The 27,409-nt window shown below is 44.5% G+C and overlaps 1 protein-coding gene across 8 annotated transcripts in view; it reads right to left on the bottom strand.

The window, feature by feature from the left end:
- PRDM15 (PR/SET domain 15) overlaps nucleotides 1-25,980 on the bottom strand; it is a 35,203-nt gene extending 9,223 nt beyond the window's left edge. For 2 of the 8 annotated variants that reach the window (XM_059840089.1, XM_059840092.1), the window contains exons 1-17: nucleotides 25,868-25,979; nucleotides 22,005-22,051; nucleotides 18,733-18,826; nucleotides 16,398-16,551; nucleotides 15,383-15,635; nucleotides 14,137-14,262; nucleotides 11,688-11,786; nucleotides 10,687-10,914; nucleotides 9,916-10,051; nucleotides 8,698-8,879; nucleotides 7,901-7,995; nucleotides 7,048-7,135; nucleotides 6,187-6,354; nucleotides 4,984-5,078; nucleotides 3,504-3,635; nucleotides 2,943-3,077; nucleotides 433-596 (exon numbers count right to left, since the gene is read on the bottom strand). In XM_059840089.1, coding sequence (XP_059696072.1) covers nucleotides 433-596; nucleotides 2,943-3,077; nucleotides 3,504-3,635; nucleotides 4,984-5,078; nucleotides 6,187-6,354; nucleotides 7,048-7,135; nucleotides 7,901-7,995; nucleotides 8,698-8,879; nucleotides 9,916-10,051; nucleotides 10,687-10,914; nucleotides 11,688-11,786; nucleotides 14,137-14,262; nucleotides 15,383-15,635; nucleotides 16,398-16,551; nucleotides 18,733-18,826; nucleotides 22,005-22,041 — 2,186 coding nt within the window. In that variant the 5' untranslated portion in view covers nucleotides 22,042-22,051; nucleotides 25,868-25,979. Of the gene's footprint in view, nucleotides 1-432; nucleotides 597-2,942; nucleotides 3,078-3,503; nucleotides 3,636-4,983; nucleotides 5,079-6,186; nucleotides 6,355-7,047; nucleotides 7,136-7,900; nucleotides 7,996-8,697; nucleotides 8,880-9,915; nucleotides 10,052-10,686; nucleotides 10,915-11,687; nucleotides 11,787-14,136; nucleotides 14,263-15,382; nucleotides 15,636-16,397; nucleotides 16,552-18,732; nucleotides 18,827-22,004; nucleotides 22,052-25,183; nucleotides 25,206-25,867 lie in introns of those variants that run through there. The other 6 variants (XM_059840091.1, XM_059840093.1, XM_059840090.1 and 3 more) reach the window with 6 other exon arrangements.
- Between the last annotated feature and the right edge of the window lie 1,429 nt (nucleotides 25,981-27,409).

Genomic DNA, 27,409 nt, shown 5'->3' with positions numbered 1-27,409 from the left:
CCAAAACCTGTGATTCTTCTCTCAAGGCAGAGGTGATTCTCAGGCATCTCTGTCACTAAGTGTATTTCATTTGCTAATACTAATTACTCCAAAAATTCCTTGAAGCACAAGTTTTTCTAAATGAGCCTTAAAAAAGCCCCAAGTTGACTGCAAGCTTGGAGCAGTCTGGCATTGCTATACACTCGATTTTTTTTCAAAACCATTTATTAAAATCACTGATTTACACTTTGCAAAGCCCAAACCGGGGGGCTGCTGACTCATCAATCCGTGTGAAGCTAATCACCAGCGACACACATTTCAAGCTCATCATAAACATTTTAACCCCCCCATTTCACAGTTATTTTAGCACAGCCAAATCCCCTAAGAGCACCCCAGGAGGCAGAACCACCAGAACTCCAAGCAGGCAGCTCTTCTCAGTGGAACAAGCCTTACTTTTGCACGTTGGGGTCGGGCAGGTTCTCCCTGTGGATGACCATGTGCGCGTGGTACGTGGCCTTCAAGGCGAAGCGCCGGTTGCAGATGCTGCAGCCATAACCCTTCTCCTTGTGCACGTCCATGATGTGCTTCAGGTACTCCTTCCCTCTGCCAAAGGTCAGCTGGGGAATGAACCAATAGTGAATGGAAGGGGGAAAAAAGTCCTCGGGCATGGCAATGAGCAGGTAACATTGAGCAGACATAAATATCCTGTGTACCACTAAAATCCAGTGTGCCACTAGATGAAAAACCTGTGACAGCTGGGTTTAGGCCTCAAACTCTTTGGATATTACAAGCACACTGCTACAGGACATCAATTCACTCTTTTCTCTAGATGGAGATGGTGTCTCCACTTCTGCACAAGAAGAGGACCTTGAGTTGTTCGTGCACTGAGGAACAGCCAGGTTTAACCTCCACCAGCTCACCTTGAGTACTGCGAGCAGTTTTAGCCACCACAGTATAGGGATGATATTAAACTACTGGAGAAGGTCCAGAGAGCTACAGAGATGGTGAAGGGTCTGCAGGGGAAGCCTTGTGAGAGCCACTGAGGGCACTTGGTCTGTTCAGCCTGGAGGAGAGGAGACTGAGGGGAGACCTCACTGCAGTTAAAACTTCCTTGTGAGGGACAGAGCAGGGGCAGGCACTGATCTCTGCTCTGTGGTGACACTGACAGGACTTAGGGAAATGGCTTGAAGTTGTCTCAGGGCAGGTTTAGGTTGGGTATTAGGAATTCCTCCCCCAGAGGATGGCTGGGCACTGAGCAGGCTCCCCAGGTTCTGGTCACTGCAGTAAGACAGAGCTCAAAGAGCGTTTAGACAATGCTCTCAGGCACATGGTGGGATTCCAGGGGCTGCACAGAGCCAGGAGCTGGACTCAAGTGAGCCCTGAGGGTCCCTTCCAGCTCAGATTATTCTGTGATTCTGTAAGAGTGAGGATATCACAGATGGAGAAAATGCCTGCTGGGCTCTAGGGCCAAGGTGAGCTCCTGCCTGCACCAGCAGCTTTGGCAGCAGCTCCTAGAGGGCTGGAATTTCCAAGCACTGCAGGGCAGTGACTCTGGCTCAGCTCCTGGAGGTGCTGCAGCTACGACAGACAGTGCTGCACTACCGAGCTCCAGATGTGCACATCCAGATGTGCTCCAGCATGCCAGGGTGAAGTGCCATAATGACATGGTTTTTGCTCCAATTCTGGAACTAGTCAGGGCATTTCTAACAGCACTGCACAGCTTGGTGAAGATGTACTTTGACACCAAGGAAACCAGATTTTTTAAGAGCTCAGAAGAGAGATTTCTCTAGGAGTTACCTGTATTTGTTTTCCCTTTGGCTGTTCAGTGTCCCCATCTCCTCACATCAACTCCCATTTCCCACAGTGTGCCCTTACACAACTGTTTACTTCACAAACACCTGCAAAAGCACTGAAAAAAAACCCAACTTCCAAAAAGATCTTTCTGATTTGAATGGCCCAACTGCCCTCACTTGAAAGCACACAATTTTATATAGTTTATATACCCATGAAGTGTCAGGCAAGAAAATCAGCATAGTGAAAGCAAGAACATGATGAACTGCTGTGACACCTCAACTTCACATGTTTACTGACACAAAATTAAAATCAGTTTGCACTGAAAACCATCTCCCAGATAAGAAAACTGAAATATTATTATCTCCAGGTCTTTAAATGAGGATAAATTAAGAACTTTCACCACATTAAGTGTGGGCTGTGAAATAAGCTCTGATTTCCAGGGTCAATTCAGTGGCTGAACAACCAAAAATCCCCTGTCCCTGTGTCAGTTTAGCTGTTCTCACTGAGTGGTTTTGCACCCCACCTGCCCCAGCACAGTGTGCTCACCCAGGGAGGGCACAGAGTCCTTAAGGACCCATTATTTCTTTAGAAAATGGCAAAAGCCATTTCTAAACCAGGGAGAGGTTTTAAAAAATCCTCCTCTCTCAGCTGACAACTAAGTGAATTACATTCCAGCAGCACTTCCAACACCATCCTGTTTGCAATGGAGCAGGGCAAGAATAAGCAGTCACACTGAACACAAGCAGCAGTCTTACTCCTCCAAACTTGATATCCATTAAAGAACCTTCTGACCTCATAATAATTAATCAATCTGTGGACTCTATCAATCAGAAATGCTGTAAGCATTACAAATGCTGTTGCACATAATTAAAAGGTAGGTAGAGATGTGAATGCTCCTTTATTGATCCTTCCTCTAGTTCTTCCTCACAGGAAAAAGTGAATGTATCTATCTTTCCTTTTTTTAGTGTTTATCATCCCCCTTACTGGACACCACCTCAATTCTTATGGAATAGCCTCATTTCATAGATCTTCTGCAGAAGACAGCAGACCTGAGAACTGCCCTTCTCTTTGAGAGCCCTTAATGTTATTTAAAATTCTGAATTATTCATAAATTCCTCCACTCCCTCCCCCATCCCAAAACAAGTTAATTTGAAAGTATTTAAAGCTACCTGGCACCTTTTGCAGCTATACTTGTGAGGCTCTAAATCTGCACTTTCATCAGAGTTGTCATCGTTTTCCTCTGATGAGATTCCAATTTTACCAATGAACTCTTCCCTCTGGTGGTCATCCATTAGGGCTATGTCCTGTGTAAAGGGAAAGAATATTTTGTTTTAATACATTAAACTTCTTCAAAAAGTAAGGCCTAGTCACCTTTTGCTTCCATGTAGACTGCTTTGAATTAACTGCTGCAATATTATTTATTTAAAATATCCTCCAGCTTCATTCAATCCAGAGTTTCTCTGTCCAGGACCACGTAAGGAATAACTTATTCAAACAACTAATATTAATTTTTGTAGCAGTGAGATGAATTGGATTTTATTTCAATAAATTTTTCTGCATATAAAAGGACTTTTAATATAAAGACACTCAGCTGGTACAGTATTACATCAATAAAAGCATCTTTATGAGCACCACTGAGTGATACAATTCCCTTTTAATTTCATTTAACTCCTTACAATTCAGTATTGACCAAACAATTTGCCTTCTGTAATTGATTATTAACACAATACCTTAAAATGGACATGAATATGATCTCTCAGCACATCCACCCTGAAGAATTTACGTCCACAGATCTCACAGGTGTATTTCTTGTCTCCATGTGTTAGAAGGTGCTTGTTCATGTTGCTCCTACATGAAAATACCTAAAAGGAAAAAAGAAGGAAGAAAGGACTTTTGGATCATGTCTAGCAGGGCTACAGTTCTTTGAAACCTATCCAGTGGAGAGCACAGAACACATTTACTGGTTTTTTATTCCTTCTGGCCACAAACATGCAGGAGCTCCTGTTAGCAGTCTGCCTCAGAACTGCTGGCATGGCAAAATCCAGGGGCAGAGTTCCAAGGAACTGACTGAAACTAGCCATTTGTCATTTGAAACTAGCCCCCAATGGCGGGGCAGGGGGGTTTAGAGGGAGGGATGCCCCAAATTCCCAGGAAAAATGGCGAGTTTGGGGTGGTTTTTCCTCAATTCCTGTGAACACCAGGGGGTTTTCCCCTCAAATTACCAGGAAAAGCAGGTGGTTTGGGGTTTTTTTCCCCCCCTTGTTTCCTGGAAAAAACAAGGTTCTCCAATTCCCAGGAAAAAAAGGAGTGGACTTCCAAAAAAAGCTGCAGCAGAATTACACAGAGTAGAATTTGAAATATTTAGGCAGTGTCTTCTGAATCACAAATGTTCCATCTATCCCTAAAAAGATATAGCCACAAAATCTACCTTGCCTGGTATAAACATATCCAAAGCATCAAAATCAGAGGTCTACACATCAGCTGAAGAGTTTTTGAGTGCCTTCTGCACCATGAATCATTAAACATTTAGAAAATCACATGTTAAACCCACACTCCTTGTGACAACAGTGACTTATGATCATGAGTGTTGAACATTCAACTGCAACCATGCCATGACTACACCATGAATTTACTTTTATTTCCAATGGAAGAGGATTCCCAATGCACACAATCAACTCCAGCTGTTTATAACCAGCCAAAAAACTTAATTTTAAATAACACAAGCCATGAGATTGCACTGACACACACAGAGGCCATGTGACACTCTACATTGTGCTGAGTGTCCTGAGGAAAGTTCAGGCCAGAAATGCACTTCTGCTCTCATCTCTGTGCTGTCAGCTCCCACCATCCATGGCCACAGTGGGCTTGGATAAACAATGGAGCTACAGGTGTTTAAAGAGGAATATCCTGACTGGACTCCACACCCTCGATGGGCAGCTGTTCCAGAGCTCTGCCACCCTCAGTGTGAGGAATTTCTTCCCCATGCTGAGGTGGAACTTGTTGTATTTTATTTTATGGCCTCTCCTCCTCGTGCCATTGCTGAGCGCCACCAAAGAGAGTCTGGCACCATCCTCTGACACCCTTGGAGATGTATGGATGTATGTAAAAGTATGGATGGATCTCCTCAGTTTTCTCCTCTCTGGACTGAACTGCAGCAGCCCTGGAGCCACAATGCAGAGGCTCTCATGGCACACTGGCACAAGCTCCTACCTTCCCACACACGGGGCAGCCCGAGGGCTCCTTCTTGTAGCGAACCATGCTCTCCGTGCTGTGCTCAAAGTCTTCTCTCTTCACACGCCTCACCCCTTCACACAGCAGTCCCCATCAAAAAAACAAAACAAGAAATAAACCATGGCTTTCCACTGCAGCCTGCAGGCCTCCTCAGGAGGAGACTGGGAAGAAGAGTGAAACACTGGGAAGGGCCTCAATGCAGGGTGAATTGCTAACAAAAGGGTGATTTCTAAATTAAAATGTGTTTTAGGAATATAGAAGCAGTCTGCCAAAGTGATGTGTTATGGCTTATTGGTTATTAAAGCAACTGTAAAGTGACTGAAAACACTTTTGTCAAAAACATTTTTGTCAACACCAGGAAACAGGCAGATCTAGTAGGCTTTGGCACTTCAATCTGGTATCTGGCTCAGAAATTCACCCTCACTAAGCAAGAGAGGCGAGGAAATCTCTAAGGAGAGATGCAACACTCCAGCATCAGCTATAATGCTCAGAGAGGATTTCAGCCCTCTTTCTCTGCTACTTTCAGGAGGGCAGAGGGCTCCTGCTCTTCTGTTACAGCTGAAAATGAGACACTGCCAGTGTCTTACAGCCCCTTGTCCTCTGGTTCATGACACAAAATAAACAATCTGGCAGCTTTTTTTTAAAAAATCACTTTTGGCTTTATCATCTAAGGCACTGACCACATTCTAATACATGTTGAGCAGAGTACCAACTTTTTCCAGCCTTTGAGTACCTGCAATATCCTTAGATGCTTGAGATTTTGAACAGCAAACTCTCATAACCTCATTTTTGTATATTCTCAAGTATTTCAAAGAAAACATGCTGACACTGTATTTATCACCAAGTTAACTCTCTGCCTTCATATTTTCAAGTTACCACACAAAATTTAAAAAAGGAAGAATAGGATGCAAAGAAAGAAAAATACATAATATCAGCCAGTCTAAACTGCTGCATAATAAGCCATGCAGCTTCCACATGACTGCTAATTGCTCTGGAACCACTACTGTGTGATTTTTCATAAATGTCACATTTTGCTGAAACTTGAAACTCTAGATCAGGTAACTGATTAGAAAAAGACAGCCACCATTCAAGAAGATCTAATGCACACTATCATTTCCTTAACCTGCCCACCTCCACTGCTGTTTCAGGAGAAATAATTAGGTTGATCTGCAGTAAATTTACCTTCCAAGTGCCGTCTCTGATGGTCCAGCATGACATCCTTCCTGTAGAACATCTTATTGCAGATCTCACATGCAAACTTCTTATCCCCATGCTTTTTCTTGTGTTTTGAAAGGTTGCTGTTTGTAGAGAAGAATCTGAAACACATCTCACACTGGAATGTCTTGTCATCTGTAAGCAAGAGAAACCATGCAGCTCTTTAGAGCTGAAAACAGGTTTTGTGTGTTTGTGAGACAGGTGGCTTCTCTGCTGGATCTGGGTTTTAAACATGGGATCCATCACTAGGCTCTAAGGGCAATTACCTGTGTGATTCTGGACTGAACATTATTGTGGGGCCATAAAAGTAACCAGGATGGCATTTTCTGAGCATAAGATCACAGCAGAAATAATATGAGTAACCACAAGGGATGGCTATGGGAGAAAAGCACAGGTTGGAGTGATGCTAAGAAAAAACCATTTAGAGACTAGTGCAAGTATAAAGCTGGAGAAAGCTGAAGAAAATTGCAATCCCAAAAAACTACAAAAACCACTAATACTGGTCCTCTTTCCAGTTCCTCTGTTTCAGAGGAATAAGGTGGAATTTAGTTTTAGGGGAAAAAAGTTCAACAGAGATTATCTGTGAACAAAGGAAACACCAGTGAGGATATTACACAGGTGAGCAGGAGATACTAAAAAACCCCAATTCCTAAGTGGATGTGTTGCTCTACAGATTATTGGCTACACTTTTCTTATCAAAAAAACAGGTTGCTTCTTGTGATGATGACAAAAACCTAAATCCCTACTCCTTTTCTGTAGTTCCTCTGCTGAGATGGATTTGGGGACATCTTCCCAGAATGGAGCAGAGGAAGAGTTATCCATTCTCACCTGTCCTGCAGTTGTGGAATTCCAATGCACTCTCTATCCGAAAGGCCTTTTCACACGTGGTGCACTTGTATCTGTACTCACTGTCCACCTGAGAATCACAAACAGGAAAAGCCAAGTCACATCTGACAGAGAAATTCTAAACCTCAAATACTTCTTTTGTTTTCTGTTCTTTCCAATTTTTAATCCTTCAAGAGGGCATTTATCTACACAGCAGTGCAAAATTCTGATGCTGTATTATCCTGCCATGTTCCTACACCTGAGCTATAAAAAAACCCCAAAAACTATGCTCCTGTGTGGATGTGGAATATCTGGTCCAACACAGACACAGATTGTTTGAGAAGCAAGATGTGATCTGACTCATCTTCCAGAAGAGGTGGCAGCAATCTGAGAGTTAAGGACCCTGGTGCCAAGCAACAATGGAAATTGTCAGTAATAGGGTGCAACGACAGGTGTGTTTAATATTTCTATGGCAGCAGCATCAAAAGGCAGAGTTCACACATTAAATGAATGATAAGTGGGGAGAAATTAATCAGGATGAGCAAACAAGAATGGAACAACCCTATTTAGCAGTATAACTCAAATCAGATCTCACCTCTGTATCATGCAGGTCCAGTTAACTCCAGCTTATCTTGCTGGAATTGATGCCTGAAAGCAATTTTCTATAGGAAAAGGGTTTGCACATGCTCAAAAGCACTTTTCAAATCTGTCAATTATTCTAAGATGAGATGTTAACACTCCCTCTCAGTCCTTTCTCACTCACATGGGATACCTGCTCACATGAGCAGGGCATGCTCACACCTGGAATCTCACTGTGCCTTTCCACACAAACCCTGCAGGAGCCCCTTCCACTCACTTCATTCCTGCTGTGCTTGTATGAAACGTGCTGCTTCAAGCTCTCCTTCCTGCTGAACAGCTTTGCACATTCCTCACATTTAAACAGTTTGTCACCTGAGGGGATCAATCAAGATGAAAGGGAAGTAGTCAGTGATTGATAATAACCAACTCCAGGCAAGGCAGGGGAAACCAAAGCACATGCCACTGCAAATACACAGGCCAGTGATGAAAAATTTAGTATTTCAGGAGATCTAACTTGTGGATTTTAACCATTTCCAACAATTTTGATTTAGTTCCCCCACCCTTTTTCAGTGATGATTTTTCATAGAACCCTTAGAATAGGACACAGACTCCTGGAACTGCAAATCACAGGTGGAAAAACACCTGACATTTACACAGCTATGTTACCCACGTGCCTGTGAAGGTGAGGGTGATATTTATGTATCAATTTAAAGGCAATAAAAGCTTTGGAAAAAACATCACATCCTTGCCTTGATTGAAAAGATGTACCTAATTCAAATTTTAAATACTTTCAACTTCAATTCTGCACTATCTATTGCAATAGATAACTAAATAGATAGATAGATAGATATCTTCTGTATCTTAGAATAGATATCTTCTCATGCTTTGTTCTGAAAAATTAAGAGTTTCCTAGAGAGACTCAAAAGAAAGAAAAAAGCAAAACCAGCTCTTATAAATACATATCCCAAACCCTAAAATGAGCCCTGCTGTTTAACTGAAAGGTGGAACCAAGACATAAAATCAATGACAATCAAGACAGAAAATCAATCCCAGGCAAAGGAAAAGCCAACCCACCATGAGAACGGATGTGCCTGCTGAGGTTGCTGCTGTTCTGGAAGATCTTACTGCAGATGCTGCACTGATAGACCCTCTTGTGCTCCCCCAGCTGCTTTATCAGCTTCCGCCGAATCCCGTGTCTACTGGAGAGAATGAAACTTCTTTTGAGGGACATGGTGTTTTGGTGATGAGCAAACCTACTGGATTAGAGAGAAAGGCAGGGACTGAAAGCTAGCCCACAGGTTGCAACAGAGTTCCATCAGCTAGTAAAAACTAGAGGAGTGTTAAACTCAGCTCCTGGCAGGAGGGAAGGGGCCTGGATGGAGCTTCCCCAGCCCTTAGGTGCTCCCCTGGCCCCCCCCTGGAAGCTGCAGATGTCACTCATTCCAAATTTTCTTCACCAGAACCAACGAGGCAAAAAGCAACAGCAGAGATTCTCTTTGCAGGCCCCTCAGAGGAACAGAAAGGATCTGTTCTGCTCTGAAAATATCAGCACTAGCTCAGCTTAGGAAGCTTGGCAGCCCCCATGTCAAAGCTGTATTTGGGCAGAGGGCAGCAGGGTGCCAAGCAGCACTGTGCCATTTCCCAGCACAACCACCTGCTGAAATGACTTTTGATGGCTCTGTGTCTGCTAAGGACTTTAAATATACCATTACTAGCTAATTCATAAAAATTGAGTGCTCTATTATACAAAAAAAAAATAAATTAAAAAGGCTGATTTTACCAAGACAAACAGACATCAAATAATCTGAATTAATCACATGATACTTAAGAGTCTCTCTGAAGTTCTGTTATACTGAAGTTTTCCCCTCCTACTGCTCCAAATCTGGAGTATCACAGCAAAATCAACATGGTCATTCACGAGCTAAGATGACAAGCAAGACTGAATAATAATAAAAACTATTAACATATTCTGAAAGAAAAAATCTCTTTGCCTGTCTTATCACTAACATTCAATGGGAATAAATTTCACCTTGCAGCTGCAGGAGGCTTTTGGAAGCGCAGAATAAAAGCAGTAACATGATGAAAAAAAAATTTTCACTTATGTTACATTCCAAAATCCTACCAGTGTACAAGTGGCACTCAAAATCACCTCTTGAAGCAGCAGCAGCAGCATCACACAATTTTATGCAGATAAAAAAGAGCATCTGTGTGCCCAGAAGTTGAGCAGAACTGCTGCATGCTACATCATCTTAGATACAAGTAAGAGGAAATTGTGCATCCCAGAACACTTACTTTGTCACTGAGCTGATGCTGTTTGTGCTGCTGGGCATTGTTCCTAAAACCAGATCCATAATCCTCTCCTCTGGAGCTGGAGGCAGGGCCACCTCCTCTGGAGGGACCTTGGTGACAGCGTCAGCCACACGTTCCACTGCACACACACCAAAGAAATAAATACAGCAGTAATGTGGACAGCTGGAAGCAAAACCTCAAATGCAGGATTTGTAATAAGAGGTGGCACTGGACAAATCAATTGTCCACAAGGAAAGAATTCAAAGAATCACAGAACAATGTGGGTTGGAAGGGACTGTTAAAAATCTAATCCAAACCCCTTCCACGGGCAGGGACATCTCAGCTTTTTCTGACTTCTTACCTTTCCAAGCTTTTACTGAAGGGTCAGTTGACCAACCATGATGAAATTTCCTATTAGAACATCCCTTCAAGGAAGATAAAGCCCTTTCTAAACCAAACTTGAGGTAAACAGAGAAGGATTTGTCCTCTTGAGAGGAAGAATGCTTCCTCTCCTGTTCCTTCTTGCAGTTCTCATACCCTGTGTTTCTCTGGGGCTCTCTACAAACCACCACAGAAGAAGGCAGGTGACTGGCTGTAGGTGCTGCCTTCAAGGCCCTCAGAAATAACTAACAAACCTTGTAAATTGGCAGCTTTAGTGCTCTAAATAAAAACCTCCATCTTATCTCTGCTGCTTTTTAGGCCTTTCTGGCAAAGGCATCATCACAGATGCTAAGCAATATATCTGCTTATACATTTTCTAGATTTCTGTTTTACCTGCAGAATCTTTCTCTTCATCAATGACAAGAGGTGTTTCTACTTTTGCTGTTTTGGCTTTTCTTCCCCTCCTGGCCTTTCTCCTCGAGTCTGTGCTGGCACTGGCTGCATCACTTGCCACTGGTTGATCTGCTGGCACAGCCTCTGCTGCTTTCTCTGCTTTCTCAGCATCATTTTGGCTGCTTGGAGAGGCACCTTTGGCTTGTTCCAGGTGACTCAGCAAGTGCTCTAGGTGGATAGGGAAGAAGAGGAGAGGAAGGAGGAAATTATCCTTAAAATACTGAAATGGAACTAGCTGAAGCCCATCTATCAGGTCCATTTCACTTTGCAGTGACTTCAAATGATTTCAAAAGTAGTCACAGTATCTTCACAAATCAAAGCCCACAGCTCATTCAACAGTCACAAGAACTGAATTTTTAAGGAGATTTGTTGATATCACAGTAAAAAGTTTGTGTTTCTAATAATGGGTACATTTTTCCAAATGTCCAAGTTATTTACTGATCAAAGTCCCCTTTACAAAAAAGATTCATCAAATGGCCAAAGCTTCTAAATAATTTTAGGCTCTTCTGAAAAACTGCATAAAATAGCTGCAAATGAAATGCAGAAAAAAATATGTACTTCATTACCCTTACTAAATCTGTGCCATAAATAGCAGATGGACAACATCTCAAAGTATAACCTGGCATCACTGACCTTCACACTGCTCATGCAGCTCCCTATCCTTGATTTTCCTGACAGTCACGTCATCTCCTAGATCACAGTTTTATTTCTTCTAGATTCAACATTACAGCTGTTTGTCCAGAGACTGAACACTGCCATGGTCAAAACATCCAAAATATCCTTGTTCTACCTTCCCTACTACTGCTTTCCTTAAAGGAACACAAAATTTAAAACTTTTTATCTTACTGCACCATGGATAGTGCATGGCTTCACAGCCATGGGAGAGCAGAACTCTGCTGATGATTCTCAGTGCTCTCCCATGAATTTCTAGCACTTCCTACCTGTCAGCAGCTGGGGCTCTTGGAAAGCAGATGAACACACTTTACACGTCCACTGGTTGGGCTTTGCTTCTGCTGTTCCACTGCCTTCTGGAGTGTTCACTAAATCACAACAAGAAATACTGAAATACTCTGCAAATGGGGAGGTGGTAAACCCCTGTAGCTTTGTTTACCCTGCAGTAACTCCCTGAGTATCACAAGGTATAATTTAAGCAGTAAGAGGCCCCTGGGGGCAGCTGGGACCATTTCAGGATTCTCCAAACATGAAGAGTTGAACTATTGGAAGGTATAAATGATGCCAGGAGAGAGTATCAGTGTCCTTGTAAAATCCTGAGGGCTCCTTTATCACTTTCTAAAGAACTGTGTTCATAAAAGGCATGGCATAGAGCAATTTTTAGCACCTCTAAAACCAGTGTTACCAGTCTTCTTATGGATTAGCTGAGGGCAGAAGCAGGAGAAACCTCTGTGAAGGGCATTGCAGAGTAAGAACATTAGGATTAATGGAAGTAAGGGTGAGGACAATGAAAACCTGGGTTTCAGCAGTTTCATTAATTAGATGTGCTATGAAATCACCATACTAATACTTTAATTAACACATCAACTCAAGAAAGGTGAAGAAATTAGGGCACAAATGAAACTGGAACAAAAAAAAAATAAAACAGGAAGAGTAACTCTGTTCACAGTCCTTTGTATTTCAGTCCTTAGATGATATATTTAAATTTGTCAAGAGGATCTGATCAATCTGGACTGATTCAGAGATTTTTTTGGCACACAAAAAGCTGACTAAGACTCCTCCTGCAGAGGAGGAGGATGACACTGAAGTCAGGGTAAGTGAATGGCAGCACAGGGAATTCAAATTGTGCCTCAGTTTCTGCCACAGATTTCCTAGATGGTCATTACATGCCAGCTCATCTCTCTCTGCCTGAGGACCCCATCTGTAAAGGGACAGTAAAGCTCTTCCTTCTTTTCAGTGTTTGCTCTTGAACCAAAACAAAGGATTCTCTGAGGCAGAGGCTGTTGCCTGCTACAAGATACATTCAACACTCTGCACTACAGAGGTGTGATCTCATCCATGCTGCAATAAATAAATTAATAAAAAATCACTTGGCAATACAGCAACAAAAATTCTCTCTTCACAGGCTATATAAAGAACTTCTTGAGGGCTCTGTCCAGGAGGACAAAAGCAGCAAACCAAGATTCTGTGTAAGTTAATTGTGCTTGACTCTGCACTTCCCTTGCTCCTTAGCTGCTCCTTGTACTGGTTTGTCAGGAAGAGTCAGATCCTTCTTAAGTTCCCACTTCCTCAGGCTTTCAGGGCAGCTGCAGGGCAACCTGGCTGACTTGGAACCACAGATCTGACAGCTGGCAACTGCTTGAGGGATATGACTTGAGGCAAACAAAATCAAAAGAAGAAAATTTTACTTTGGAAGCACCAAATCAGTGGGAACACCTCACGGTTCCCAAAATATAAAAGGCAGCTTTTTGCTTCTGCTGAAGTTGGACTTTCCAGCAGTAGGGTGAAGGATGTAGGAGAGGCTGTTCCAATTCTTCATTTTACCTCTGGAAAAATCAATAATGCCAAACTGGAAGACAACTCCTCAGTCAACCTCACAGTTTAGCTGTGACAGAACCCAAGCTGACAAATGGATCCTCTGATCAGTTGCTCTGTACATGTCTGCAAGAACTCCCCTCCTTTCCTCCCAGCTACTTTTAATGAGCAAAGTTTAGGAAAACAACCCCTCAAAGAGCAGACCTAGAATGGTTTTCTTTTGATCTTGTGTACTCTGAGTGTAATTTTTGAAATTTGTGTTAAGTGGGTTCTTAATTACACTGTTCCACTTTGCAGAGACTGGGTGGGGGGAGCACTGCTTGGTAATGAATCCTTGGGACAGAGCTCCTATGACACAACCAGATATTTCCTCAGCCACATGTTCTTTGCCAAGAGGATATGTATTGCTTATAAGTTTATTGAAATTTTAGTTTCTGTAATTTAGAACAGTTTGAACTCTAATAGTGGCATATACTGTGGTATTGTTGTAATTTGGGGATGAGCAATGTTCTTGTCATTTCCAAATATTTGAAATGTTTTCTTCTAGAGCTTGGCCTGATCATTTGAATTACTACACTTTGCACAGGCAGAATGAAGATCTTCTTGGGGATTATCCCCATCCCAACACTAACCATCTCCAAAGTTAGGAGCATCTGTGGTTTTCATGAAAATAATCTGCCTAAAACTTTATTGGCCCCTCTGCCACTTTTTAACCTGTGTATGTATTTGAAGCACTGTGCTCATGAAAATGAAAAGAAAAAATCAGACTTTCAAATCCTCTCTAAATTAGTATTTGCCAGAAGTTATATGTCCATAATACACGTGTAGGAGTGTTACACCTAACAGCTCTGCACACCTGTATCTGTCCTCTATCTTCCTTAAGAGCACTATAATTTTGCATACCTGCTGGATCAGCTGCTAGCATGCTGGATTTCTTGGTTTTTTTATGGGGTAAGACAGCAGATGAAGGTTTTGAAGAGATGTTATTATTCCCCTCTTTATCAGACTCCGTTGCTACCAAGGATGTATCTGTGAAGAGGAAAAAGAGTTCATCTTCTTTACTGCCCAGACCCTTTGACTCTTGCTCTGTGCTGAGGGTAGTAACCACAGTCAGAAAGTTTTATTCTGTAACAGGCCTGCAAACAACATTCTCACAGAAAATTTTAACCAGGGCATTCTTATAGCTGAATCTCACCCACTGTGCCTTAAATAGTCTGGAGTGAACCGTGAAGTGCTGAACAGAGAGTGCAGGGCATATTTTAACAGTATTTTAAAATACCCATAATTCCCAAAAAATACATGAACAGGTTAAATTAAAGAGGGAAAATATAAAACCTCTCAGTTAATACCAGCTGGAAACATCTCAGAGCCCAGAAACATGTCATCTGCATTGATTTAGCTGTAGCCCTTGAGACTCTGCTTAGGATCAAGGGCAGCCATAAAGCTGGTGGCAATGGCTTCTTCCCAAATTTGTCACCCCAAATTATACCCAGCAGAGCAGTAATAACATCCAGGGAGTACTCCCAGCTTAAGAGCAGGAAGAAAACACCCTTGCAATGTCAAAGGATCTTGCCTTTCAGCTGTAGAAATGGAAAAATAGGAGAAAACACTGGAACTTGTGGCAGTTCTAATTCTGATACTGAAATACTTGCTGCCTTTCTTTCTAATGCACAGCCACGTGGATCTTACTCTAGTGGGTCCCATGTGAGGCTGCTTAAGAGAAATCTAGTTTTTAGAACTCTGTAACAGTTCTGTGCAAAACCAAACCATTTTCACTGCAACTGAAGAATGGCTTCTTTATCAAATACAGATTTCTCTGATAATTGAGCACCTTTGCTGTTCTATCCAGAAATTATTTGATACAAATGATTTGATACACCAAATCTTTAGTTAAGGACTATTTATCCAGTCTGTCCACTCTGAAGAGGCCGAACCATTAACTAGGCCACCTGTTTTAAAAAAAACCCTGGCTGTATCATGGTGAAGAATCTACACTTTCCTCTTGCAGGGCACCCACGTGTGCAGGCCGGCCTGACTCTGCAGGATAAGAACCTACTGGATAAACAGCACTGTCAACTCCAACAGCCAGGGACTATCAGTCCCTGCCAGCACTGGGCCCTTAGGAAGGAAGAAAGGCCCCCACACATACCATTGGCAACACTAGTGACCTGCTTCAGCACTGGCTTTTCCATTTTTTTGGCGTAAAAAGCTGCATACCACACTCGCAGCTCAGTTCCTGGGGGGATGTCCTGGCAGGTGGTGAAGTAAATGTCATTGTCATGCTGGAAGGCTGTGAGGTTTTGGTGCTCATACTCGGTGGCTGGGCGCACCATCATCATCCAGTTGCAATCATCTTCATTTGTGGTGTCAAAATACACCAGGGGCCCTTCCTTCTGGAACACCTGCCAAGCAAAATGTGCACAGAATAAAAACCCTGAGAAGTGATATAAAGTTAAGGGAAAAAAAAATTTTCTGCTTTTGCAGTGGTTTCTTTTCAATGGGTATCAGGGACGAAGGAAGCCTCAAGTCCTGCATCGGGCATCTTTTATTTATTATTCATCTTTTATTTTTTTTATTTATTATTCATCTTTTATTTATTCACACCTTGTCTGTCTCAGACACAGACAACCAGGAGCAAGATTGGAACAAAGTGAACAAAATCATCCCAAAAATTCTTGCTATAGCCACCAGTTTTCCAAAAAATTACTGCAGACATGAGTGGAAGGGTATCCAAATAGCCATCAGCCCAAGGCACTCTTCTAAATCTTTACTTCTGAGTTAGGTATTAGTGGAAACTAAGACTGAATTCCATTCTTAATGCAGCATTTCTCCTACCAAAACTTGTCAAGAGAGGAATAAAACAAATGCAAGACAGAAAAAACCCCACTTATTCTGCATGTTCCCTAAACCTAATGCATATGTGGCTCATTAGGCAAATTCAATCAAATTGAAGAGACTCATTAAAAGAACTGATCTTCTAATTTGGTTCTTCTGTTCCTTGCCCAGAGAATGTTTGTTTAGCTCATCTCTTACAGGGCACACCTAAAAGATGTTCCAAATAATCTCCCTTCATATCTTTGTTTTCATTGTGTTAGCCAGCATTAATTCCTCACAGGTAAAACTGAATCCTTGCTATTTACTGCTTTACAAATTCTGGGTCTTACCTTCAGGGGAAAAACTGATTCTTTCTCCAGCTTGAGAACTCTCTTGCATTCAAAGGGGCCAAACTGGGTACGTTTCACCAGCTGAGTCAGAGCAAACACTCCCTCAGTTCCATCCTCCAGCTGTCTTATCTCCAAATTAGAAGGCAGAGATGATCTAAAAATTTAAGAGAGAATTGAGAAAAAAAAAATTAAAAAAATCACAGAACTGATTAGGTTGGAAAAAACTTCCAAGATCAGCAAGTTCAACCTTTGGCTGAACACCACCTCGCCCAGTACCAGTGATGCACTGCAGGAACCCGTGGAAGAAAGACGTCAGCATTAAACACAAGTGTTTCAGCCTCTCTCTTTTCCCAAACAAGTTTCTGAGAAGAACTACATGTAGCAAATACTGTTACTATGTATAATACAGAGGGAACACCTTCCCAAAAATTCAGGTGACTGGCCCCACTGTATTGGTTTCAAAGACCAAATGCAATTCTGTTTCTTTATGTCTGTGCTAACAGATGAAAAGCTAAAAAGAATCAGACAGGCTACCCTGAGGTTGACACTGGCAGAGCTGCTTTACTGCCTAAATAAAGAGAAATACAAAAACACTGCAATCATAGTGATAAGCAAATGAATTGGAAAATACACTTTTAGTTTGAAACATACAAGAAGCAGTGTTGGAGACAGAGAAGTTCAGCAGATGTTTCTCAACCCTTCTTTTCTAACCAGAAAGCATCCATTTTATCTTTTCAGTAAGACAGAGGGAACAACAAACGTGGTTAAGCAAGCAGACTGTTTTTAAAAGATTCATATCCAGTTTGTGGTTAAACTTGCCCTCAAACTCAGACAACTCATTTTCAGTTACAGTTCCCCAGTTGTAAAGGCTACAATTAAATTTCTTCTTTCCTTTTCTTATCTTACATGATTTCAGCTGAAAACTCTTCAGGAAAATAAATACACTTATCTGTAAAAAAGTCAACTTAAAATTCTGCTTTCAAGTCTATGGTCCAGCAGCCCACACTTCCACTAGGGAAAACTTTGCATTTGCATGTCAAAAGGAGATTAAAAACCAGTGCGTGCACCATATTGCAAACATTCCCAGTTGGAACATCTGGACATGAAAGTGCAAGTTAAAAAATAGAAAAAAACGTAGGAAATAGTAGTTTGTCATGTGTGTAATACAGGCTAGAGACTTACTGAACTGCCCATTTTTTGTATATAGTAAAAGCACCTTCCTCACCAGCTTCTATTATTCCTAGGGGTATTTTTAAATTACCCTCAAGCACCTGGAGTGTCAGGGCTGTTAACCACTAACAGCTGCTGCAGGGGATCATCCAGGGCAGGTTTTCAGGCACAGGAAGGCAGTGCCTGGCAGGAAATTCCTCTTCTGGGAAGGCCAAGAAAAGCAGGGGCAGGCCCTGCACAGGTGCAGCCACTGTACTCGGTGGGACACCAAGAGCATCCTGCCCTGGCCAAGGGGTCGTGGCACCCAGGTGGCAGATCCAGCACATCAGTATTTGTTACAAAATGATGCTGGGAATCCACAGCACGGCCTACACAGCCAGGATGTGCCAGACTTGCTGCCCACGTGCCTGTTTGCTGCCTGTGACTTCCCAAGAAGAAATATGGAAGCCCTGCAAACATTATATAACACATAAAGCCATCTGAACACTTCCCTTTTTGGATCTGTACTACATTTCACAATAGTTGGTTCTTTTCCTTAGCCTTACATTCTGCATCTTAATAGGAATTTTGCTGACAGTGCCTGATTGTCTTTCTTTGTAAAAATCACTACTCAGTGCTGTTTTCTCCCAACTAGATTGAGTCTATTTGTTTCTTTTGGCAAACATGAGTGTTTCTGCTGCGCTGTCACAGATTTGCTGACAGAACTATTACCCCTAATCATTTGCAAAGACCCATAATAATGAGAACAACTTGTTTTGCTTCTAAGTGGAGGAATGAGAGAGTTCATACACATGAATGAGAAATCCTCACACACTTCTCTGAAATGAATCTGGTATATCTAAGGGGGATAAAACGGGCAGGTACTCAACTATGACAGAAGTCATCACCCCATCTGGCACCACCCTGATTTCTTGCCAGGAACCTCAGCAAAGAAACAGAGTCCTGATGAGCAGCAAATTATTTTTTTGGCTTCTATTCAGTGCAGCACTTAAGTGTGTGCATCAATTTTTCTATTTAATCAAGGCCATGTGCTTTGCATAGATTTCTGTCATCCTCTGGGACTTCAGTTTCCAGCTGTCAGTGTGACATCCACTGAACAGCAAATATGCTTTAAAGGACTAATATGAGCATTGAGTTAGTCAAGATTAACACAAACATTTCTTACCTTGCCCTGCTCAATACAAAGGAGTCTTTGACTGTCACCACTGGGCCCAGCTCAGGACACTCTGAATCATGGTACTGCCCACAGTCCTCACACCCTGCAAGGAACCAGACAGAAAAGGTTGGTGGAAAACACTTTTGTAAGACAGTTCCCTCCCTCTTTCAAAAGAAACCTAGCACCAGGTAAAATACATACATAGAGAGGCAGATGCTTATTTATATTGCTTAAAAGAACAAAAATAATTGAACACTGAGTGGATAGCTGGCACCTGTGTAAGTGAGATAAAACACACTGTGATCAGTACCATCAGAAGACATTAGTTTAAATTCTCCCACAAAGGAAAAGAAATGCCTTACACCCACAGTAAATATTCTGCTTAAAGATGGCATTATTCTTCAGATAAAGTGCTGCCACACATAGCAGCTAAAGAAAACCACATCACTGTCTTCCCCAGGAGCTGGGCTGTTCTGAACAGCTTGGGTAGTGTGGTGCTTCCAGTGACAGGAGGCACAAACCCAGAACCAGCAGCAGAAGTGGCACAGGGCTCAGCAGGGCACCAGCATGGCCAGCTCTGCCTGGCCACACACACTTCTCACCCACAGGGCAGGACAGAGACCTCCAAGGTACCTGCTGGTGCCCTTCCAGACAACTGCTGCACAACACACTCTGGCCATCTAATTCACTGTCAGCTCAGCTAAATTAACTTGCAGTTTAAGTGGCTGTAAATTACCCAGGACTGAGTGGTTCCTAAGAAACAATTTTCAGACGAGGATAATTTGAGGCTTTCTAAAATAAGCTAACTTAACAGGATTCCAAATGCTTATACACTGCTTCACTGTGAAAAAAATAGCTGTCAAACTGCCCTGCCTGGTCAGCTGCTGACACAGCTTCAGGAGAGATCATCACACAGGGGTTATATTGCTGTGGTGCCTTTTGCATCTCAGCTCCAAGCTTACAAGGGCAAGTCAGGAAAACCCCAGAAAATGTGTAATGTAAGGATCATTACACGTTTTTTTTGGGAAGACATGACAAAAGCCAAGTCATTCCAAGGTACATCCCCTCTGGCAAAGCTACTCTGTGCTCCCAACTGGAAGCTTCTACCCATCCCAGTGAACAAAAAGACTTCTAAAACAAGGGATTTCAGACTGCTTCATATTTCTTCTGGCAACTAAACCAGCTCAGTAGTGAAAAAATACATATATTTGACAAACAGCATTTCTGGCTGTTGCAGCCCCCGAGCCTGGTCACTGCCTCCTGTTAGTGCTGCCTTCTGGTGAGCCAAGGAATGAAACAACCAGCTCTTCACATGATTTTTCAGCAGAAGGAATTTCCCAGCCTGGCTTGCTGTACAGCACCACAGAGTTATTGTACCAGAGGAAAGGATCCATGGGCAAGTACTACTCCCAGAGCAGCAGCACCAAAGCTCAGCCTACAGCTGTCCTGCTCACTGTTCCACCCTTCCCCTGCTCCAGGTGTGCCTGTAGCCCAGGCTACTGAAATTATTACTAAAAAATATTACTGAAATAATATAACTGAAATAATCTGGGCTAAAAGCAGATTTCCCAAACCAGAGAGGGCAGAGAAATGACAGAGGAATATGTAAACCTCACTGTTGAAAAGAAATGGACTGTCATCCATAAAGGACTGTCATAACCAAGGGGACAGGAAGGAATAGCCTGAGTAACAGCTTCTCCAACAGGCTTTGCTGTCCAAAGAAAAAAGCACTTTGGCATTTTCCTCATCTCCTGACTGCATCAGGGCAGTCCTCACTTCTGCAAGGATAAGCCTCTGGAAGGTGCAGACAGCACTGGCCACAACTACAGGCAGGAATAAGCCACACATTCCTCTCACTCCTCTGCAGAGGAATGACCAAAGCCAGGGGAATATGACAATGACATTGTGTGGCACAGCTCAATATTCAAGGGATGCCCTACAGCAGCCAAAGCTGTTACACCCACCATATGTGACATTTTCCAAAGATTACAGCCACAGCAGAAACACAAAAACAAGCATGGGAATATCAAAAAAAACACTCCAGGGAGACTATATTCACACACTTAATAAAAAGAGAAATTCCCAAATTCTCTAGTCTATGAAATACATATTCAAGGATGTTTATCACTGGAAGTGCACAGTGCCATTTATAGCAACTCACTCTTTCAGAACATAAACAGTCCCCATATTCCATGGGAAAAGCTAATTGCAGAGAGCACAAGAAAAAGCCCAGTGACCACAGCCCCCACTGGAAGGGAGAAAATCATGTTGTGTGACACCTTCTAATTAGGAGTGGCATCACATCCCCATTCTTTTTGCTGTCCACCACAATTTTTTTTATGAAGGGGAAGATAAGGTAACCACTATTGGTATCTGCATCCTAGTAAAAATGCAAACAGTCAACACTAATTTTGAAGGAAGCTGGTGGAGGGAGAAAATTCAACTTTCTGATAGTTGCCATAAAGGCAGCTGTGGAACCATCAGAGGTAAAATATGTGAATCCTAAAACCAAGGATATGCTCCATTCTGCTCCACCCTGAGTAGATCCACAACATCTGGGCCCTCTGGGCCCTACATCCCTTAACTCTTTTCCACCATGACACCAAGTCCTGCATGCCCAGGCTGCTGACAAAGGAGAGGATTAATGTGGGACCCGAGCCTGCCAGCCCAGCTGCAGCAAGCATGGGACACTGCCCAGCCTGGGCACAGCCCTGCTGCAGCCTTTCCTCACCCACCAGCACCCCAGGAGCCCAGAATCCAGCCACAGAGCCCAGCCTGGCACTCAGGGGTACACAGAGGGCACAGCAAGAAGCACAGGCAGTGAATGCCATGAGTAAAACCTGCCAGGGCAGCTGGTGCATCTCAAACTGGGTTTGTTCTGAAGGAATTATGAGTCTGCCTGCCCTTGCTGTGGAGGTGCAGATCCCCAAGTCAGGCCAGAGGTCAGAGACATCCCCAGACACCCCTGGCTGCTAGAGCTGGTTGTATAAACAAAGGGCTTACACGAGTGTTAGACCTTCAATCTCACTCACTTCAGCCATGAAAAAGCTGTGCTGCTAACTCACATGCAGAGATTTCATTGTGTGTTTGCCAACAGCAGCAGAATGTCTATGCTTAAATTACACAACCTCCTCTCTATTCACCCATTAGCTGTTTGAGCCTCCTTTACAAAGAGCAATTTTTCTAAATAAAATCCTAAGTCTGGCTCAGTCTTTAATTTCAAGCATTCTGAGTAGACAAGTCACACACAGTGAGAATTAGATCCTTTTCCTAATACTTACAAATAAACATAATCTCCTCACTGCCATCTTCAGCCATTATTTTAAACCTGCCAAAATACAAAAGACAAAGTTAGTTCTGAATTGACTTTTACTTTCTGTATCATATAAACATTCCTTTGTGAAGTAATGATGTTGACTGACCCAGAGCCCACACAAACACACTAATGTCCCTGCTGCAGTATCAATGGAAAATTAGAGAAATTCAAGTTTTTAAAAAGCCCCAGAGACTGCTGTATCATTACATGTGTTGCAGACATCACTACCAAGGAAACCTCAATGTCTGTGGGGTCTCGGGCATTTCTCTTTGAGGAAATGCTGTCTTCTGCTGTTCCCCATCTCTGACAAACTTCCAGCCACTCCTGCATTCCCTGCTAAAAAGCTCCTGTGGAGCCTCAGAACACGCAGGGCCAGAGGATAATCCAGGTCAGCAACAACCGCTGCAGGAACAAGGCCCAGTGCAACATTTTATTGAACATTGCAACATTTTATTTAGTTTTAAAAAAATTATCACTGAAAGGCAGATTACTTATTTAATAAAAACAGTAATCTTAAAAACTGCAGATACAGTCACAGATCTCTTCCAGAGGCAAAGGTATATTGTGGTACTGAGCACCAGAAAACCCAGGGAAATAAAATCCTGTCTCTGTCATTGGCCTTCTATGAAATGGTAACTAACCAATTTGATTTTACAGTTAAATAAGGTTAATCTATATTCACTTCATTACTGTCAGTCTGTATTAAAAACTTGCATGAACACTATTGCCCCATAACAATTAAATTATGCTTGGGAAAAAGTCTGATTATGTATGGCTAAGACCACAACATGAGCACCTAGAAGAGAGTTTTTCCCTTTTCTACCCAAAAAAACGCTCTCCTCCTCAAATAAGCAATATTGCCAATGCACAGTGTTGTGACAGAGAGGCAAAGCAACACAAAGATCACGACCCAAGTCTGAGAGGGGTGAGGCTGCAAAACAGCAAGTGTATTGGCCAAGAGGAAGACAGGAGGGAGTAAGAGCCTGAATCTCTGAGAGGGAGAGGAAACATGACACACCAAACTCGCAGAGCCCTGTTTGAAAATAGATAAAGCATTTGCTACTCCAGCAACAAAAGCCAAGCCAGAAATGTGGGAGCACAGGCACTTTTAGGATCAGGACTCTTCAAGCACTGCCCTCCCCAACTCCAGCTGTCAGCAGCAGGATCCCTCCCTAACACTCACTGCTCCAAGGGGCAAACACTCCCCATCCGTGGCACAAGCTGGGCCTTTCTGGGCTGCAGCTTTTGGCGACCAAGCTCAAATAACAGAACACACATTTATACAAAAGCCCAATGCAGAGCAGGAAGAGCAACTCAGGAAATTTCCCCAAAAGCTCTTATCCTGAAAGCAAGGTGAACAATGGAACAGGTACTTAGGGGAGTCTAAGCACAACGCTGCAAAAACAAGCGGTGTAGGCTGATGTCAAAAATTCTTTGCTTTGCTTTTTAATCAACACTTTTTTTTCTGATGCTTTGCACTATTTCAAGAAGGGTATGCCCAGCTGTTTTTAGATAGTTTGTGTCCTGACAAAACTTTAATCCTAAATATGGCTGAATTAAGAAATAATGGCCTTGATCAATGGTTCAGAAGCACAGTGCAGCCACATCACCAAAGGCATTCACCCTCTGGGATGTCACTGTGTTGCATCCTTGGCAAACAGACTGGGGACAAGTGACATTACAGGAGCCTTCAGATGAGAATAGCAACAAAGGGGTGGAGAAATCATCAGTGTTGTTCAAGGTGATGGGGAGGAAGCGTGAAGGGCCCTCACAGGTGCCTCAGGCAGCCTCGGCGATCTGCATTAGCACAGCTCCCTCTCTGCAGCAAGGACTTCTGGTGTTCTGCACTCACAACACTCCTGATCCATCCTCACCCCTCGCTCCCAAACAAACACTGCTGCCTGCTTCACAATTCTGATTTACACCCTTCTCACCCATGTGCTTTACAACTCCTCCTCCCTGATCTCAGCTGTATTTCCCAGGGGTTTTTGAAACAAACGACACGATGCCACCCGCTCCAGCTGGTAAACAGAGTCACGATGTGCCACTCACATGGTGGCACTGAACACAGGCTGCAGGATTGTTTTTGCCCTCATCTGCTGTTGCTAAGGGCCACAGGGTCTTTTTTTTTTTTTTTCTTTTCAAACATTTGTAACAGAAAAATACTCCAGGAAGTCACTCATCCCACTGCTCCTAATTCTGTTCTTGTCTTGCAGGAATAATCAAAGCTTCTGGGAGTTCCAGGTATTTTTTACATAAAACAGAGAGTAATCATGAGCAGTCAATAATCAGGAGAAAAGCCACAAAGACAAAACTAGACCACGTACAAAGCCTAATTCTGATGGCAGTAAAAGAGCAGAAAATCACATTTTTTTGCTTTTATAATGAGATGAGTGATTATATGCCTGAGAGTAGAGCCACACAGCTATGCACAAAAATTCCAGCTGCAACACAAGCCTTTGAACTTAAGGGAACTTGAGGGAACCCAAATGAAGACACTGAAGAGCTGCAGCATCACAGGTACCTGCTTGCAGCCCAATATGTGCAAAGACACTGTCAGGGAACCATCTGAGTAAAAATTTAAGAATGGATGTAAAATCACACTTTCTCCTTATAAACTGCTGAAGAAAGAAATCAGGCTCAAGTGCTAAGTTGATCTTGCTAATGGATTTCTTTTTAAAAAGTAGGTCAGAAAAATTAATGGAATGCCTGAAAAATCTGTGTTTGAACTTAATGATCAACAAGGTAGAATTAAAATTCTCCTTTCTTCGGTCTGAGAATGGGCTTCTACGAGAGTGAATAACTTGAGAGCACAAGCAGATGGGTGCTGCACATATATATGTGGAAGGATGCACTTAAAAACGCAGTTTTCCTCATGATGTAGTAGAGCTTGTTCATGCTACTGCTCCAAGGAATTACAGAACATCTGGTAAACTACAGTGAGGCCTTGTATTACTTAAAAAAATTAGGGCCATTCTATCAATTATTGTTGAGGAGGGAGACGATTTCTAGGCCAGTCAGGGGGGCATGGAGTAACACAGCAGCCGGCAGAGTCTATGCCACCTGCCCTTCCCAGCACTTCCCGCGATCGTGGGAATAAACTACACGCAAAGTTTAATAGCCCTGAGCAGAAAACGAGCGTACTGCAGAAAATTTCACGAGTGCGAAGCCCCGCAGACCGCGGCTCTGCTCCTTTTGTCTCCTCGGGCTCCCACCGCACCCTCTCCCAGAGCACACGCCGGGGCAGGGCAGCATCCCCGCACCTCCCTCCTCCTCCTCCTCCCAGCCTCTTCCCTCTGGATCACGCCCTCGCACCTGGGAGCTCCCACCCTCCTCCATCCCCAACCCCCTGCGGCCAAGCCGAGGCGTTCCCCGCTGCCGGCCCCGCATCCCCGTGCCCGCGACGGCTCCGTGCCCTGCCCGGCCGAGCCCGCGGGGATCGCCCGGCGCTCGCTCCGCGCCCGCCCCTCAGGGACCGCGCCGCCGCCGCCCGGAGCCCGTCGGGGCCCGGGATCCGGGAGCGGCTCCGCCGGGTTTTGCCTCGGACCCGCCTCGCCCCCTTCGCTACCGCCCTCCCGGCCGCTGTAACAAAGAACAGGCGGCCTGGAGGAGGCGGCGGCGGCGGAGGAGGAGGAGGCGGTGGCGGGGCCGCAGCCACCGCCGCCGCCCCGGGAGCGCTCGGAGCGGCCGCCGCGCCCGCCCCGGCCCCGCCGCGCGTCCCGGGGAGCGGCGGGAGGAGCGGCGGCGGGGCGGGCGCGGGGGGTCCCGGGCACGGGTGGCGGGGAGGGCGCGGGGTGCGGCGGGAGGAGAGCGGGGAGCCGGCGTTACCTGCCCCGGGAATGGCCAGACCCGGATCGGATCCGCGCTCCGGGTTCCGATCCGCTCCGGAAACCACGCGCCAGCGGAAGCCGGCGCGGGCGGGCGCGGAGCAGGGCGGGAAGTGTAGTGCCGCGGGGCCGGCCCCGGCCCTGACCCCGGCCGCGTCCCCGGCCATGGCCCTGCCTCAGCGCCCGGGGTGCCGCCACCCGCGTCCCCTCCCGGGCGGGTCCCACCCCTGAGCCCCCGCAGGCCTTGGCGGCGGCTCCCCGGGCCGGGCTGGAGGTGGGGGGGCCGCGCTGAAGGTAGCGGAGCACCCGGGTGGCTCTCGCCGGGTTTCCCGTCTCCTCACGGGCAGTGCCGCGAGCGGGCTGGCAGAAGCAGAATCACAGGATCGGTTAGGTTGGAAAAGACCTCCAGGACCATCCAGTCCAAGCTATGACCCAACACCACCCTGTCCATCGGACCACGGCGCCGAGTGCCACATCCAGTGTTTCCTTAAACACATCCAGGCGTGGGGACTGCACCACATCCCTGAGCTGCCCCTTCCAGTGTTTTATCACATCAGTGAAGAAATTCTTCCTGATGTCCGACCTGACCCTGCCCTGGCGCAGCTTAGGCCATTTCCCTGTCCCTTGTTCCCTGGGAACAGAGCCCAGTGCCCCTCCTGCCAGGGAGCTGTAGGGAGCACTAACATCACCCCCGAGCCTCCTTTTCTGCAGCTTCTGCTCCAGACCCTTCCCCTTCTCCGTTGCCTTTCCCTGGACAAAAGCCACATCAGGTTCTCAGCAGGCTCAAGTCCTGGCCATGCACACGAGGGCCTTTGCCTCCTTTCCAAGCCTCACGAGGTTCAGCGTGCCAGGATGACATGACATAGTCTCGAGTTGCACGGGGGGAGGTTCAGGTTGGGAATTAGGAATTTATTCACATAAAGCATAATTAGACATTGGCGGGGGCTGCCCAGGGAGGTTTGGACTGCCCATGCCTGGAGTTGTCCAAGGAAGGGCTGGAGGTGGCACTCAGTGCTCTGGGCTGGGGACAAGGTGGGGATTGGTCAAAGGTTGTATTTGATCACCTTGGGGGTCTTTTCCAACCTGAATGGTTCTATGATTCCTAAATCTCCCATTCTGGATCTGTCAGCACCCAGCCCTGCTGTGTCTGCCAGCACAAATCATTTAGGGGGGGTTTAAACCTTCAGGTTATTCCACCACTCCAGGCAGCAGCCAGGGCAAGAAGCACACAGGCTTTTTGTATTCAAACAAGATGCCCCAATGTTTTGCTCTGCTGAGAAGTGTTGCTTGCAGTAGAGTCCCCTCAAAGCCTTATGCACTGCTCCCTCCCACCATGGTGTGAGTGCTCAGCCTTCACTGTAAGAACACCACTGGAGATCAAAAGGTGGCGTGTTTTCTCCTGGGAATGTGCTCTTCTCACATCTGGATACATTTTTAACAGCTGGAAATGGCAATTGTTACCCATCCCACAAACCCAAGTAACAGTTTCAAAAGAGATGTGTAAAGAGTGTTCTGAGAATGGGTCAGGCTGGAAGGGACCACA

This window comes from Haemorhous mexicanus, chromosome 2, assembly GCF_027477595.1.
Source record: "Haemorhous mexicanus isolate bHaeMex1 chromosome 2, bHaeMex1.pri, whole genome shotgun sequence".
NCBI classification, from domain to species: domain Eukaryota; kingdom Metazoa; phylum Chordata; class Aves; order Passeriformes; family Fringillidae; genus Haemorhous; species Haemorhous mexicanus.
Note: the sequence above shows the minus strand (reverse complement) of the source record. Positions and strands in the feature narration are given on the sequence as shown.